At 24.5% G+C, this 19202-nt stretch overlaps 1 protein-coding gene across 1 annotated transcript; it reads right to left on the bottom strand.

Annotated features, from left to right (window-relative positions):
- Positions 1 to 3295: 3295 nt before the first annotated feature.
- Positions 3296 to 18116, bottom strand: LOC132927133 (uncharacterized). The gene is made up of 15 exons (XM_060991595.1): positions 17977 to 18116; positions 16952 to 17116; positions 16156 to 16361; positions 13705 to 13849; positions 12272 to 12402; positions 12093 to 12215; positions 11434 to 11499; positions 11234 to 11378; positions 8128 to 8301; positions 7092 to 7294; positions 5329 to 5473; positions 4537 to 4670; positions 4343 to 4465; positions 3521 to 3586; positions 3296 to 3463 (listed from the first exon to the last, which is right to left on the bottom strand). The coding sequence occupies exons 1-15, from the start codon at positions 18053 to 18055 to the stop codon at positions 3296 to 3298; spliced, it is 2073 nt and encodes a 690-aa protein (XP_060847578.1). The 5' UTR covers positions 18056 to 18116.
- Between the last annotated feature and the right edge of the window lie 1086 nt (positions 18117 to 19202).

The raw sequence follows: 19202 nt of genomic DNA, 5'->3' as shown, positions 1-19202 counted from the left end.
TAATATCAATTTTGTAAAAAGGGATCCATTTCATTTATTTTAAAATGTTTCAGGAGATAGAAAAAATATTTTTTCATTTCATGAAATGCATATATATTCATTTTTGTATTAAGTAAGTTTCTGAGTACAATCAATTAAATGTATATAAAACAAAAAGTGATCAATGATATATTGTATTAAAATATTGCCTATGCTCAGGACAATTTAGATAGGTTCTTTCAATGTTTTCAATATCTTAACGAAAATATTAAATTATTCTTGATGATAAGTCATTGTTTTCTGCTGTAAATTGTATCGTTGATGCTATTTTCTAAACTTAAATTAATTACTAATTAATCGTTAAAATGCGTAACTGTGATATAATAACGTAAATATATTGTAATTTTTTTACTTATAACTTTTTAACTTCTATTTAATAAATCACAATTTTGTGTTCCAACGTTTTTAAAACGATCTAAAAGAACGTTGAATGTTTTGTATCTTTAAATCAATTTATATATAAGAGATAAACATCATATAATTATCGACAAGTATTTTTGCGTACTGTAATAATTGTAATTAAAGTTATATCACTTTAGATTTGTTGGGATATTCATGGAGTGTCATAATATAGACTAATTTCTATACGAGAATTATATCTCATTTTATGGATTGATCACATCAGTAGAGATTTAAAAGAGAATGATTCATCACTACTCACTCTCTTGGCTACCTATACTTAAAAGTCATCTTGGACATCAAACCATATAACATTTATTATAAAAATACTCAAATATTGCACACGTAATATGTATAAACTATTAAGTGTATTGCACATAATTTTACTTATCGCCCAGTTATAAACCAAAAAATGTTAAACATGTATGTATATGTAAAATATTTTAATTGATTAACATTATACGTAAAACTGTTATACTTGTAAGATGTACTTATCTCATTTCTGTAAATCTCAAAGCATTTTTAAAGTTTATAATTTTTTGTTATCATTCTATTGTGGGATATTGATGATAATTTTATCAACTCAATAAGCGTATTGCGTATACCATTTTATACATTGTTACAAATTTACATTATTTACTTCACAAACAAAAAGTGTTTCATTAGTTAATATTGGGTTCGTTTTAAATTTAAAATATATTTTTTCATTTAAAAAACATTCTTCCTGTAAAACAGCTTTTAATTTATCATAGAAAAATAAAATGAATTACAAGATCAACATTTGCTCTTGGTTGATAATTATACCAATGTATTTCCATTCGGCATTCGTTGGAACTGTTTCGGAATTTTTTAGTTCGTCATAGCATGTGTTAAAAAATCCTAGAGAAACAACGTAAAAATCCAAAATGGAGTATATATCCTTGATATTCAGTTCTTTAAAAATATTAAAAACAATATTTATTATAAATATTAAATATATCTGAATTCTGTTTATTGTTGGCGCTGAACAAACCAATATAGATTCACAAGCTAGCAGTATATCACTTTTATAATTTTTTCAAGATATTGTGTTAAAAATAAGTATAAAGAGTGGCCATTTAAATAACAATGGTTTCTAGCTATAGTTAATATATTTTGTAGAATGAAAGCAGTTAGACTAAGAATGTTCTATCAAAAATTTTTTAATTAACTTATGATATTCAATTTCGTAAAATGTTACTTCAGGCAAATAAATATTTGTAGAATTTACGCAAGTTTTTGCCATTATTCTTTTAAAATTAATCTAGGCTATTTTTTATTGATTTTCGTATTGCTTTGCATTTAATATTATTATACAATTTTGATTCATTTTTTTACCAACTATGTCATTCTGAAATTAAGTGTATTTCTTAATAGCTTTAAGTAAAATTATATTTGAATAAAAAAAGTAAAATCCATTTGAATAAGAATTAGGATCAATTTTAAAATGGTTTAATCTTTTTTGTTATGTTGAACATTGGTTTTTGAATTCAGTTTGCTAAGTTAACCTTAATTCTATTAAATTGTATGTTTCAATTATTAAATAGAAAATTATCAATGAATGAATTAAATTTAAAAATATCACATTACACTATATGCTCATTATCATTATAAATAATATAAATACAGTCATAATCAAACTTAGTTGTAGTATATTGATCAATTAAAACTCTTCCGCGTAAATCAAGGCCAATCGCCAATTCTAGATAAGTCTGATACGGCTGTAGGTGCTCGGTAAGTCCGCGGTGAGCCGGTCAAGATAAAAGAACAATAAGAATTTCACTACTGTGGCGTAGGTGTGAGTCGACGGTTTCGTGTCGTCGTTCCCCGCGGTGGCGGTTGATAAGGCGTAGAACGGTAGCTGCAGTGGCTGTAGTAATTACCAGAATCTCCAAACAATACAGTAATAAGTTTACGGACATAAAATCGCCGGGCAGAATTCCTGCCTTACCTTTCTGACGGGGAACTATAAAACATTATAATCGGTACCGAATGAATGCTCCGTTCTACAGCACTTGTTACTGCAATTATGTTATAACCCGGCGGCTTCAATTTGGGACAATTCTATAAATTTGGCGAACGGCTCAAGAGCAGCAATATAAAATACAAAAGTGACAGGATAAGCCTGTACACAACTCGACTAACTGTGTGTATAATTTAAAATTATAAAACTTTACTATTTTTAACATATCTAGTCTTATTATTTAATAAAACGTAACAATGTCATCATTGACGTTTGCAGTGGCTATTCACTTTATACCCATATATAATGTGTCCGAAATCGTTGGATTTCTATGTTTCTAATAAATACAAAATATTATGGAAGTATAAAAATAGTTTAAATATTAATCATGTTTTATTTATCAAAACCATAAGCTGATTAAATTTTTACACGTCTTTGTCGAAGTTGTAAAAATTCATACGTCATACCCCACCCCCTTTATATTGGTTAATGAATATTATTGAATTATTTGTGAAAATAAAATATCATTTACAAATATATCGTTTAATTAACAATAATTAAATATAGAAACGAAATGAATGTTTATAAACAGATTTATCATTATTTTGGTTAACATTAAAACGAATGTTTTTAAATATTTTAATGAAAATATTAAATTATTCTTGATAAATGAAGAAGTCAATATTTACTGTTATGAATGTTATTATATTATTGATAGTTTCTAAACTTTAATGTATAATTAATTAATTAATTAAAGGTACAAAAACGTATCTGTGATATTATATAAATAAATAAAGTATATTCATAATTATGATTATTTAACTTTAAAAATTATAGAACTTGTGGATATTGTAAAAAGATTAGTGATGTTGCTTTTTAACTTCTATTTAATAAATCACATGGTTTTGTTGAAACGCCCTTAAAACCATCTAGAATAGCATGAAACGCAGGGTATGGCTTTTCACAGTTACAACAATTCTCAGGATCATCAATATCAATATAACGTACCATAAATCCTTCTCCGTTTTCTTTCGAATATTGACCCTAAAAATAATCCAATTGTAAATAATTCATACATTTTTAAATATTAAAAAACATTACTTTTTCATTATATGACAATAGAGTATCTGCACACCAATCACATGCTATAGATGGATCTACACACATCTACAAATATTTTTTTATTAATATAAATGATTAAAAATATTTAGATTTTAAACCAACTATATATATAATATTATAAGGGACTGTAATAATGATTTCAATAAATTTGTTGGTTAATCATGGAATATCATATGGTCTAATTTTTATTCTGGAATTCAATCTCTTTGAATGAATGGCTCACATCAGTAATTTTAAAGAGAACACGTAGGTTATCCCCCCCCTCAAGACTTGTGTACATGTATAAATACTTTGTGTTCTTAAAAGTCATGAACTCGATGGCTCTATATATAAAACCTTTATCATAAAAATAATTTCATCCATGTATATGTTGGCAATAGATTTATAAAATTACATAAAATTACTTTTCATGTACGAGTACTTTGTTGCAATCGGAAAAATTGATTTGAATTTTACTTGAAAATTTGTTTGAATATATTAATTAAATTAATGTATCTATATGAGTATATTTAAAAATATATATAGTTGAGTATGGTTAATCAAAATAATAAGAAAAACGTGATTTTTAAACTTAAATTGACAGTTAACTTAGTTAGTTATTTACTATATTTATATTTTCATGATGATAATGTCAATGACAAGATAATTGTTCAACAATTTGTTACTTCTAAATTTTTATTTTGATTATATTCGTAAAAAATGTTATTATTTTTTTTACGGGTTAGAGTATAAGTATATTAATAACTTAAGTTTAATTGATAAATAATAAATCATTTATTAATTTATGTATAATTTTAATACCTTTGCAATATTCACATCACAAATAGTTTTTGAATCATCAGGTGATACTGGGCTTGTTCTAAACTTAAAATATGTTTTTTCTTTTGGAAAAGATAACTGCTGTAAGGCATCTCTTACTTTTTCCTTGAAAAATTAGATTAATTTTAAAAATTAAGATTTGAATTTGGTATTAATCGTTAAAAATATATTAGTACCAATGTATATTTTGTATTAGATCCATTCATTGGAGTTATTCCGGTATTTCTTAAATCAGCAGTACATGGATTAAAGAACTCCAGAGAAACATCATAAAAATCAACAACTGAGTCTATTACAGTAATATCTAACCCTTTTAAAATATGGATAGAAAAATTATTGTAATAATTTCTATGCGAAACATAATCAAAATAATATATATATTATATTATTATATATTTTAACATATAGTACTATTCTGTGTGAATTATGAACCATTAGGTAAATTAATATTAAAATAATCGATTTAAAATAAGCCAAAATAAACTATGTGTATTACAAAGCTGCCTTCCGATTATACCTTTACTTACATTTTATACATACAACTAATATTTAAGGTTTCTATACTCATGTCAAAAATTTAAATGTAATTTATCAGTGGGCCGAATTTAGTTCTGTACCAGGGCCTTAAAACACACATACATCATTGTAAAACTAATTATATACAATTACAACGCTCAAAATCTAACTTAACCTAACCTAAAATTTGATCAATTTTAAATGCTTATAAAGTTATAACGAATAGCTTGGAAGTAAACTAAACATTTTAAATACTTCATTGAGTTAATTATATAAAAATTATTCAGTTAAATAATAATTATATAAGTACGATAAAAAATTATTCCATTTTGTTCTAGTACGATTAAAAAAATCTAAACAAATAATGACAAAGTATACCACTTGTGTAGTATATTATAATCGTTTTATGCATTACTTATCAGATTATCACTATTAAATATTAAAATACTCACATTTAAACTTTGGATTGATAAACTGATCTATTAAAAGAACTCCGATTAAATTGAAACCAATTACAAGTTTTGGAAACTTTTTTCTCATCACTTCAAGGTATGTTTTAAGATTTTCAGTATATCCCGGAAATTCTGAAGAAGTAAGCTGTGAAAAAGAAATAGCTTATCATAAACATTTAATATATATTTGTATTTTATATATCATGTTGTAAATTATGATATATTTGAAAAGTGGTTTATACTTTATCATAAAACTACAGCATATATATACTATGAAAAAAAATAAAACATATTAAGAATAATGTTAAACATTTAGGAAAAGTTAATTAACTAAGTAGATGAATAATTATAAATATATATTTATATATTGTAATTATATTGTATATATTGTAATTCCAAAAATATTTTATTGTATTACCTTTAGTGTTTGACTATAATTATATATATATATATATATAATGAGTAACCACTTAGACGAAATTTTGGATGATACTAGTCTCCCCCACCCTAAGATGAACCCCAAGGTGTTCAGATTTTAATTTTTAATGAAAACTAATAAAATTGGTGATATGGGTAAAATTAACATAAATTATAAAATTTAATTTTAAAAAATGGGTAGGTAACAAATAAAATAATTTTTCAAATTAGACTTTATGATAAAATATTATTACTGTGTTACAACCACAAAACCTATTCAAAATCTTCGCCAAGTCTTAATTGTTATTGGTTTTTATCAGTTCGTTTTTTTATTTGGAAGTGATTAAATAGGAAAAACTGAGGTATATTGACTATCATTAAATTAGATGTTCAATTTAAGCGTTTCGGCATTACGATAAGTTATAAAAGATTTATAAATAATATTAATTCATAATCAATATGACATTTATAAAAAACGTTCAAAACATTAGTTAATGACATAATAAACCAATAAATACGTTAGAATAAATAAAATTATTTCATAAATCTGAAATGAACTAATTTGAAAATACTCTTTTAATAACGTATTAATATGTGTAGTATATGTAATAAAACTTCCGTTAAGAGGACGCTATTATACCCGCATGTGTTGTTTCTGTCTTATACACGCGTAACATAGTTGAAAACTGTTTTGCCCTAGATAATTTTAATCCCTCGATATTTATATCAAAATTAACAAAATTTTAAATCTCATTGAGAAGAACTTTACCTGTGTTGTAGCGTTTTAATTTTTTTGATAGTGGTAACCAATAATTTTGAATAATAAAATGAAAAAAAACCTAAAGTTTTCAAACCGATAACTTTAATTGCATTCATGTTATCAAAAAAATTGAAACGCTACGATACAGGTAAAGTTCTTCTCAATGCGATTTAAAATGTTGATAATTTTGATATAAATATGGAGGGAGTAAAAATATCCCGTTTAAAACAGTTTTTAACTATGTTACGCCTGTATAAGACAGAGACAACACATGCGGGTATAGTGTCCTCTTAACCATAACCTCTTAAGACGGTCCTCTAAGTAAAGGTAATTTTTTTTTGGCTTCGTCAAGTGTTATGGAAAAAATACATTAATAAATTTATATAGCGGGCACTCTAAATAACGGTAAAATTATAAAATAAAATAATATAAAATATGTACAAGAGCCTGGTTTTTGCAAATTATTTATGGCAGTTTTTAGTTATTTTATCAAAATTAAGAAAAACAATTGGTATTTTTAATTTTAATATACACACATATATTTAGCTTTTAATAATTTAACAGTTAAAAATAAATAGATTCTTACATCATACAGTAAATTAGTAAGTATAACACCTTCGATCTTTGGATGTTTATCAAAAAAAGCCTTTAAGCTTTTCATTTCATCTAACGAGTTTGCTCCTCCATTAGATGATTCACAAGCAAGCACTTCAGACCATTGGGCTTGATTATCGTGACCATAGTAGGTAAATACACGTTTACCACTTTCCAACATGCTGTCTAAAACTTCTATATAAATTATAAAAACATTAAAATACATACATAAATAATATATCTAAATCTTTTAATTAATACTAGTGTAATTGTTCTGTGATTCATGATAAAATAAACAAGTATTATGATAATATTTATGTTTACTCAACCATGACGTAGGTATTGTATAATTCTGTGGAATATCATAACTATACAACCTACATTATACTGACTGAACAATCAGAAACGGCGTGATTCCATAAATAATATCATTATACTATGGTATTTTATCATAATACGAATATTACTAAATTCGCAGTCAAACGACTTAAGTTTAAACGTAGTTAAGGTAAATTTCCATTTTAGATAATCCGAAAAATGTTTGCTAATAGTTATCTTTTTGGGAGAGAGCTTAATCGTTATCTAATAAAAGAAGAACGACATTCTATATCTGATTGTAACAGTTTATTTTTATTTTAATCTGTTAAATTTTCGGAAAAAAATTATTTATGAATCATTATTAGCTATAAGATTACAATTTACTATATATTATTTTATTTCATGGTATTTAAAAGATTTCCAATATACGAGTATTTCAGTGCTGCTGAAAGTGTATTATTACTTCTGCTATAGTGCTATGGTTTATTGAATCGCTACATTATCGAGTTCCATTCTAGGCTTCATAAAATAAAATATTATTTCTAATCCTTGCGTACTACGCTCATCACACATTATTCAATTTTCTGATAATCAATTTCAAAGGTAATGTTAAATAATTCCTTTATATTTATATACAATAAATATTTATATTTTCGTAAAATATATTATGTTTATTGTTTATATTCATTTTAATAATAAAATAATATTACTAAAATCATTGTTGATCACCAAGGGGTCAGTAATATAGTAATTTAAATCCACAAAAAGCGCAGTGTAAATTACAGACGTGCAGTCTTTTGGTATTTTTGTAATTAGGACTTCCGAGAGACCACAATCAGCATTACTGAGTTCACCATAAAAACAACACGACGATATTCCAGGGCCTAAAAATAAATATAAATATTATTTCGTTATTTAGTTCTAAATCTAAATCATTATTAAAGATTTTAAGCATTGTGATATTGATAGGGTTGGTGAAAGCTGTGTCCGATTTAAGTGACTGCCTAAGGTGCCAAACTGAAAATTTTACTTATCTTTTGAAACGTATAATCAATTTACAGTTTACAATATTTGAAATATTTTTTATCCAATATAATTCTAATTGAAGACACTTTGATCTGCAACCGTCATAATTATCTAGTTCGAGCACCATTTCAGGGTGTTGATTTCAGAATTATAATTTGAATATATTTTCTGGTAAGAGACTGAATCTAGTAGGTATCTACAAAGTGTAGGTTGAAAAGAAAAATTTAGAGTACCTTATTAATAATATTGAAAAACAAATACCGGGAACAGTTATAACAAGTATATACAGTTTGATAATTTAAAACCTAGTTCCTCGTAAAATGTTAAAATAGCTATTTTAAAATATTTAAAAAGATGGTCTTAGATTATCCCATACCTACCTAAGGATTTTAAACAACTTTATAATATTTATTTTATAAATATTCAATTTAAATAAATTAATTTTAAAAATTTAACACACAGTTCCTCAAAATGTTTTACACACTAGAAAAAAAAATTCAAAAAATAGATGTACAACATTTTACGTTCATATTTAAATAAAAAATTACGATTTAAGTTTTTTTATAATTTATCAATAATATTCTTCTTGAATATTTGAAAATATTACTTATTTAATATAACATTTATGAACGCCATAGTTAAATCTTCAAATCATCTAAATTGACCGTAAGCTTTTGTTAATTTATACTTCTAATATACTGAAGAGGATCTAGGATGAAGCAGTAAAAATTATTCTTTAAATTAAACATCAAATTGTAATAACGTTTCCGACAAAATTAAATTGATCTTCCCATAATAGTAATAGTAATAGACATCAGTGATTTAAAATCCCTAATGAATAATGTTATGTAATATGGAATATACACATCATCATTTGTTCTCATTTGCTCTCATCATCACTTTTCTTAAATTTCATAAAATTCAAATTGCACACATTATACAAAGTGAACCACTCGAAATCTACTGTACAACAGGACTGTACCCATCTTGTATTTATTTTTATATAAAAAAAAAGCTCACCTTTCATATCTTGAGATTTTGTATGTACTGCTAAAATATAAATACTACTCATTAAAAGTATTGAATGGTAAGAGTACATTATTATTAATAATATTTATTATGTAGATTTTAAAGCATTATTCGCACATGAAGTGTGAAGGAAGTATTATTTTTTATAAAACTAGACCATATAACACATTTTTATGATAAACTATTTATAATGTGTTTTTAATTAATTATTTCTAAATAGTATTCATATTATAATATTTGTTTAATTAAAATTATTTATTCAACAAATATCAATTGTGTTTAAATTTAAAATAGATAATTTTAAAACTGTATAACTAGTAATTAATATCAAGTAATAGAGTATTTGTGACTTAAAACAGCAAAAACTGTCCTAATCATGATTAATATTTTTTTTTAAATCCTGCTAATGTTATACTATCATGATTTACGATTGGATACATTAATATTGCAAAATATTTTAATTATTTAAATCATCATTATATTTTATATTTGTTCATTAGACGAACTAAGGTCATACAGCTAGTCGGTAATAACATTTATTATGAATTGTATAAACATTTTTAATGAAATAAATGTAATCACTAATCAGTAATCAAGATCGAATCTATTATTTTTAGAAAATTTCAATTCCATTTAAATTCCGAATATTTTGGATATAATAAACAACCCGATAAGGATAAGTGTGAATATATACAAAAACATTTTTCGGCTTAATTAATAATGATATTCTTATCGTGGCTTATAAATTATAGAGTATAGAAACTTGAATTTTTACATTAGCAAATAATTATTGTTTATTCACATTTTATTTATATATATAATACTTTATATTATATAAATTAACACAGAACATACTTTTTAGAATTAAAAAAATATTTCTGTACAATGTTCTTTGGCCAAAAACTTAAAAATATAACTAAAGATTATTTATTTGTAGTAAATTTTTAAAAATACAAAACATAAAAAATCATCATATTTTATGTTTTTATAATATGTAAGTAAACTTAAAAACATAAGGCTAAGTAAATGGCAATTTTATGTAAAAAAATATACGATATTATATTTTAATACCCATTTGGTTTAAAAGTATCCATTTAGTGTATTTTAAAATGTTTCAGGAGATTTCATTTCATGAAATGCAAATATTCATTTTGGTATTATGTAAGTTTCTTAGTACTTAATATATAGTTTTCAAACAATTTTTTTTTTTATTGAATTTATTTATTTACTTAGTACAGTGTGTTCGTAACTATGTGTTTAACAAAACTACATTCTTAAGAAAAAAAGAAACACACCATAAACTTTATGAATCACAATTTTTAATAAAAATATAATTATACCAAATTAATTATTTCGTAATTTTTGTTATTATTATCTATATTTTTTAGAATATTGTACAAGGCCATTAATAAAAACGGTTTTTTAGTAAACCATTATGTATTTATTTTACAAATATATGAATATAATGAATTAAATGTATATAAAACAAAAAGTGATCAATGATATAGTTTATTGAAATATTGCCTATGCTCAAGACAATTTAGATAGGTTCTTTCAATGTTTTTAATATCTTAACAAAAATATTAAATTATTTTTGATGATGAAGTAATTATTTTCTGCTGTAAATTGTATCGTTGATACTATTTTCTAAACTTAAATTAATTACGAATAAATGGTTAAAATGCGTAACTGTGATATAATAACGTACATTTATTATAATTATTTGACTGACTACTTTTTAACGTCTATTTAATAAATCACAGTTTTGTGTTCCAACATTATTAAAACCATCTAGAAGAGCGTTGAACGCAGGATAAGGGGTTGCACATTGACAATGACTCTCAGGATCATCATAATCGATATAACGAACCATAAACCCAGCTCCATAATCTTTCGAAAATTGACCCTAAACATAAAAAATTAATAAAAATACGTACTTTTTGTTTGCTATGAAGTATTACTTTTTCATTGTATGATAATTGAGTATCTGCACACCACAAACTTGCTTCTTGTGAACACAGACACATCTATAAATGTTTTGTATCTTTAAATCAATTTGTATATAAGGGATAGACATCATATAATAATGGACAAGTATTTATATATAGTGTAATAATTGTAATAAAAGTTATATCATTTTATATTTGTTGGGATATTCATGGAGTGTCATAACATAGACTAATTTCTATACGTGAATTAAATCTCATTTGATGGATTGCTAACATCAGTAGAGATTTAAAAGAAAATGAATCATCACTACCCACCCTATTGGCTTGTGTACATTTTAAGATCGATAGTACCTATACATAAAGGCATCTTTGACATCAAACCATACAACATTTATTATAAAAATACTCATATCATACATAGGTAATATGTATAAATTATTAAATGTATTGCACATAAATTTACTTCTCACCCATTTATAAACGGAAAAATTTTAAACATGTTTGTGTTATATGCAAAATATATTGTAATCTATTAATATTATACGTAAAACTGTCATACTTACCTCTTTTCTGAAAATTTCAAAACATTTTTAAATTTTATAAATTTTTTTTATCATTCTCTTGATAAATAATAAATCATGTATTAATTTATTTATGTTTAATTTTTATACCTCTTCATTATTCACTTTACAAATAGTAAGGTTATCATTGGTTGATACCGGGTTTGTTTTAAATTTAAAATATATTTTTTCATTTGGAAAACATGCTCCCTCTAAGACATTTTTTAGTTTATCCTAGAAAAATAGAATGAATTACAAGATAAACATTTGCTTTTGGTTGATAATTATACCAATGTATAATTTGCTATTCCATTCATGGGAACTGTTCCAGTATCTCTTAGGTCGCTATAGCATGTGTTAAAAAATTCCAGAGAAACAACATAAAAATCCATAACGGAGTCGAAATCATTGATATTCAACCCTTTTAAAAATTTTAAAAACAAAAATTATTCTATTAATTTCTTAGCGAGACAGTGGCGTAATTATGGGGTTGATATGGGGATATATCCCCCCCAGACGCTTTTTTTGGAATAACCATAATTAATTTTCCATAAGCGCTTAGCTTTAAAATATTTTAATATCAGAAATCTTTTAAAATAATAAATAAGAATTCATGAATATTATTATAATTGAGATTTTTTTTTGATTTTATTAATATAAAACTACGATAGCACAGCAATTACAATATAATATGTTAAAAAAATTGTATAGCTCATAAGTAGTTAAAAGATAATACACTGATAAAATCTACAACTTACGTCTCTTTTTATCATTTTTAACTAGAACTTTACAAAAATAAATAATATGAACGTGATATAAACTGGTAATGAATGAAAACATAATATTATTTATTCTGTGGTATAATAGGTGTTAACTATTTTTCGAATATTATATTACTGTAAACCTTGATCAACAGTGCAACACAAATATATATTAATTATTAGAATAAAACGAGTAATAATCATTATTATTGTAGATTACATAATAATTATGAATTTTTACTAACTTAAATACTTAATAGGAATGCTTGAATGGACTTACGATGTTAATAGTGCATCGGGACATTAAGTTGAACCCCGATGACGTACTGGATATTTTTCTGTTCTTATAATTTATAAAAAATATATTTAATATAATTTAATTGTTTACTTCATTATCTTTGAAAACTATTATACCATTTACCTCATTTAATTTATAATAATATTATATTAATATGACATTTTGATAAATATTAGCTTTAATGGTCAAGGGGGGGGGCATAGCCCCACTGTATAGAACGATAATATAAACTTATATCTCAATCCCACTCCAGAACCAATTCCAAATTACGCCACTGAAACGAGACAAATTAAAATGAAAATATTCAATTTTCAATTAGCCAAAATAGATTCATAAGTATATATACTAGTATGTATACTAATTATGACATTCTGAAGTTAAGTTTATATCTATTAATAGATTTAAGTAAAATTATATTTTAATAAAAATAAATAAAATCCATTTGTTTAAGAATATTAGGATCCATTTTAAAATTGTTTATTCTTTTTCTTATGTTCTATATTGGTTTTTCAATTCAATTTGCTAAAATATACGAAATTACCCTAAATTCTATTATTTTAGTTTCAATTATTTAATATAAAACTATCAATGAATAAATTTAATTTAAAAAGATCACCTTACACAATATACTCATTATCATTACAAATAATATAAATATAGTTACAATCAAACTTGGGTGTAGTATATTGATCTATTAAAACTCTTCCGTGTAATTCAAGGCCAACCGCTAATTCTGGATAAGCCTGTTTCAACAATTCGAGAAATTTTTTTAAATTTTCTGATAATCCCGGAATTTCATTGGAACTATTCTGTAACGACAAAATAGTAATCATTTAGTAAATATTAATTAATCATGTTATTACTAGAGATGTAAGCTCGGTAAATTTTTACCTCGTAAATTTACCGGTAAGGTAAATTACCGGTAAATTTACCAATTATTCTTTTACAAGTAAATATTTTTTTACCGAAAAAAAATTGCATGTGGCACCTCAAATCAAACGTATTAACGAAGCCAATATTCTTAACATATTAATATAATGGAATAGTTGATAACTTAAAACGTTAAACTTCAACATGCTCACAACTATCTTCTTCCGCTACAGAAAGGTCTTTCAGTACATTCTCATTAATACACACAAAAAAAAGAAATAGATTAACAAATGAACGTGCAGCAAAATTACTTTATATTCATCAAAATAGAAATAATTTAAAAAAATCAAGTATTCCAAAAAAAAAACCCTGCAAAGAGAGACAGGTAAATACAATATGTCATGACACTAATGAATTCGACTATCTATCTACACCAGGACCATCTACACCGACTACACCTGGACCATCAATATTCATGGTAACAAGCACACCAAAATCTAAAAATATGTTAAACTTAACTTCTAGCTCTTTCTCAGAATCTTCAGAAGAAGATTGCAATTCTAAAGATTTAGTTGATGACTCAGATTCCACTCTATCTTCTAGATCAGACTGGGAAGAATTATATTAATATTTTTAATTTTAATTTTATACTTATTAATTATTTATTTTTAATAAAATCTTTTTATAATTTTGTTACTCGGTGTATTTCACCATTTATCACACAATAACCAGATTGGTAAAATATATTTATTTTATTTGTATTACTTTTTATTTTTATTATTAAATTATAATTTTAACTAATTATAACTTAAGGAAAAGACAAATTAAATATAAAACTAAAAGAATTTAAACTGTTTTGTTGTTGATGATGTTATAGTGTATTATTAGTTACCTAATGAATCTGATTTTATTAATTTACAATTTATTTTATTGGTACATTTTTAATATTTATATTCATATAAAGTAATTTAAAATATATAAAAACCATGAACACCACACTATCCAGTAAATAATAAAAATAAGCGTTGCAATAATTATAAGTTCATGAAAAAGTGGAAGTGAGAAGTTCCTAAGGGTGTTCGGGCGTGTTCCTATGGTGACATACAAAAATTACCAAAATTTACCAAATTTACAGAATTTACGTAAATTTACGTAAACTTTTCTCGGTAAATTACCAAAAAAAAAATTTACGTAAATTTTACATCTCTAGTTATTACTTTATTACTACCCTTGATGTTCGGTTCGGTTCGAAATTTGAACTCAGCATAAAAACTCGAACCGATCTATAAAGCATCTTATACTGTTTGAAAATTGAACTAGAAACTATTTGTCGAACCAGACTTACTGGCTATGATAGTTCAAAAACCAAATATTTGTTCAGTTCTTCAAAAGTTATTTTTAAAAAATAAAAATTGATAATGATTGTTTAGAAATAATTAGACTATTGGCAATAGAAAGTTATAAGCTGTAACGGGCACGTTATGAATCATTTATAAAAATAATGATAAAAAGTATTGAGTTCGATTTCGAATTAAAATGATTTTAGGTTCGGTTCGGTTCGAGTTCGAAAAAATAATTTAAAGTCCGTTCAAGTTCGGTTCGATTTAAGATTTAAAACATCAGGATGACAGGGTTCCATCCATCACTATACATGTTATACATTGTTATAAACTCAGAAAAATGGTCTATATTTAATCACACAATTACAATATAGGTATATAGATTATAGAATATTAACAAAATAACACGTAAAAATCACGACGGTAATAATTCGTTAAAAGATAATTTGTTAAGTAATAGGTACTGTTTACGCCTAACAATTTTTATTTTACATAATCACAGAAATGTTAACCATTAAACTGAGGCAGTTAAATGTTATAGTATTATAATTTATAATTATTATGTTATTCATAAACATTAATTAAAATATAAGTGTATTGATACGATTAACTATTAAACAATACACGATAAAATAAAGTAATTAATAATTTAAAATAAAACAATTTCAAATATTCATTTAAAATAACTTACCGTCTAAGTCTGATTTATAAAGTATACCACTTATAATATTATAAGATTAATTAAATTTATTAAGGTCCTATAACTGTAAAATTAATCTTTTTTTACATAATTAAAAATTATTCAAATTTCAAAACCAACTAAGTTTATATACCTAAGAAGCTAAAATAAAATTTTAAGCAGACGTCATTATTCATTTAAACATTAAAAGTAATTGAGTACTTACACCAGTATACTGTAAACCTGTAAGTATAACACCAGCAATCTTTGGATGTTCTTCGAAAAAACCCTTTATGGCTTTCATTTCATCGAATGTTTTGTTTCCTTCATTAGACGAACTATTACTAAGCGCTGTAGCCCATTCTTGTTGGTTCTCGTGTAAGTAGTTTATGAATACAGGCTTACTACTATTCAACATATAGTCTAAAATTGCTAAAAAAATTATAAAACACATGTAATAATTAATAAGTACGATACTATATTAAAATTTTTAATATTAAATACTGTAAATATTAATTTTGTAACATGGTTAAAACGTATTAATAATTAAAAATATTATATCTTAGTCTGGTCAAACATATTTAATTTAATTACTTTATTGTGTTGAGTATAGTTGAATTTGCGAATTAAATTATTATTGAATGGTTATATTAACTATACACTTATAACTTATTAAATTGTATTTTATTTCATGACATTTATAAGGTCAACTAACATTTTCGGTGTCCTACAAAAGCTTTTCATTAATCTGGACTTGATTTTGTTAAATACAGAATTATTTAAATATTTAGTTTCATTTTAGGCTACATAAAATATGACATTATATTCTAGCTTCTACGTACTTATATAATGATAAATATAAATTGTTTAATTTTCATACAATCAGTTCGAAAAATAACGTTTAATTGATTATACATTTTACACATCATAAATATTTACGTTTTTGTAACAATATATTATTATATGTATATGGACTTAAATAATAATATAATGTAATATAATAATATTATAATATGTATTACTAAAATCGCTTTTATAATAGCTATCAGTAGCAAAGTATTCTAAATCCATGTAAACTGCAGAGTAAATTACAGATGTGCACTTCCCTGGTATGTCTGTAATTAAGACATTCGAGAGGCCACAATCAGTGCGTCCACCAAAAAAACAACATGACGATATTCCTGGACCTGAAAACCAAACAAAAAATACATACTTTTATATTTTTAAAATTTTTTATACACAAAGTTATCCACAATTGTCCGATGTCTATGCAATTTAAGTTGGTTTAGAAGTTTAGATGTACCTCAATTCACAATTATTAACTATCTGTTAGTGACAGACTCATTGACGTAACTAGGTCTAAAATATTAGAGGAGCAGCAGGTCCACAAATAATTACCTAATGATAAACTACATGATCTTTTATGTTTTCCTAAAAACTAGGAGGATCGTCTGGATTATTTTCATTTCAATAGTAACAACTGTACGAATACGGATACTTTGTTTGGTATTTTAAAAGTAATAAATAAGTTTTTTTGTCAATTTTTAACCACCAGAATAAAACTCAAATATTGGACAGTGACCGGCGCAATACTGCTGGTTGCTGCTACATGACCGCATAATATTTATTAAATAAACATATTGCAAATTAAACTTTATTTATACAATAATTTACTTTTGAATTATTCTGTTACAATAATTCTCGAGTTCTCGACATAGGAGGTATCTCACATTCTCACTAACTTATGCTTAAATTATTATTAAATCTTAAATAATCAAAACAATGTGGAGGGGCTAAGCCCGATTGAGTCTATAATATCTGATTCTTTGTTGATTCGTCAACAAATTGTTATCCATACCTACGTTATGTTTTTAGTCATGTAGAAACTTTTTTTTGGGGATTTTAAGCATTTTGCCAGTACATAAAATGCTTTTTTATTATTCAAACGTTTTTGTCTTTTAACAGTCATTGTTAGTAGGTACCTTAATTTGCTTTCAAAATTTCAAAATCTAAATTCACTAATCATCTTTTTAAAAAAAAACCTTACCTTTGGAATCTTGAGATTGTATACGCACTGTTAAAATAAGAATACTACTAATTAAAAGTAAACAATGATAATGATACATTTTTATTAATTTTGTATAATATGCAGATTTAATACATCATTCACACACGAGGAGTGACAAAGTTATTATTTTTTATTCAATTAGACCATAAAACACTTATTTATAATAATTTATACTTAATCGTTTAAAATTAATTAATCTAAATTCTATTCTAATAATGTCTGTTTTAGTAAAATTATTTACACAATGAATGCCAAGTTTGTGTGTTACAATAATTTACGTAAATACATACCACATGTACATAAATATTATTTTTAAATTTAAAATAGACAGTTAACAAACTAGTAAATAATTAGTAGGATATTTTTAATCTAAAAGACAGTAAAAAATAAACATGTGTTTGGATGAATAATGAAAAAAAAATACCGTAAAATGTCAAAATCATATGATCTATAAATTTTATACGAAAATATAATTTTTAAAGGTATAAGTTTTTTTTATATAATTAGTAGGTAACTAGTTGGATTAATCACACATATAAGATTCTTAGTGTTGCTATTAATGTATTGATATTACAATGATGTAATTTAAATGTGTACACAATAAATTCTAGATAAAATGCTTCGATTTTCAAAAAGGGCTTTGGTTTTGGATATTTATTCGGGTCTAGTTTATTAAATCGTAATGTATTTATTTTACAAATTTTTCAAATAATAAAATGTACGAATATAATTAATTAAATGTATATAAAACTAGTATATATAACTTATCTGCTTACTTTTTGAATATTTTTAATTCGCGAATTAAGTAGGTAATATAAATAATAAAGGCTTCATTTTCCTGGCACACGCCCTAACATTTAGTAAAATTTGTATAATCCCTCCCCCCCCCCGAAATATTTTTTCGCGTACGACCTTGTTTAACAATTAGACTTTTCGAAATGTTCGGGAATGACAAAAAACTATTTAAAAAAAAAAAATTCTACGCCATGGATTATTCTTACTGTTTTACGTTATACTTAATATTTACAGACAGATGTTATTGAAATTTGAGTCTTACGAGTTTAAGTGCATATAATATGGTAAAAATATAATATATTATTATAATAATTATATATTAATAATATAATAAATGTGTTATTTTCGTGTAAACAATTATTCGCAACAACCAATACCTAACCGTAATATCAGTGCTAATATAAAATAAA

This window comes from Rhopalosiphum padi, chromosome 1 (genome assembly GCF_020882245.1).
Source record: "Rhopalosiphum padi isolate XX-2018 chromosome 1, ASM2088224v1, whole genome shotgun sequence".
Lineage (NCBI taxonomy): Eukaryota > Metazoa > Arthropoda > Insecta > Hemiptera > Aphididae > Rhopalosiphum > Rhopalosiphum padi.
Note: the sequence above shows the minus strand (reverse complement) of the source record. Positions and strands in the feature narration are given on the sequence as shown.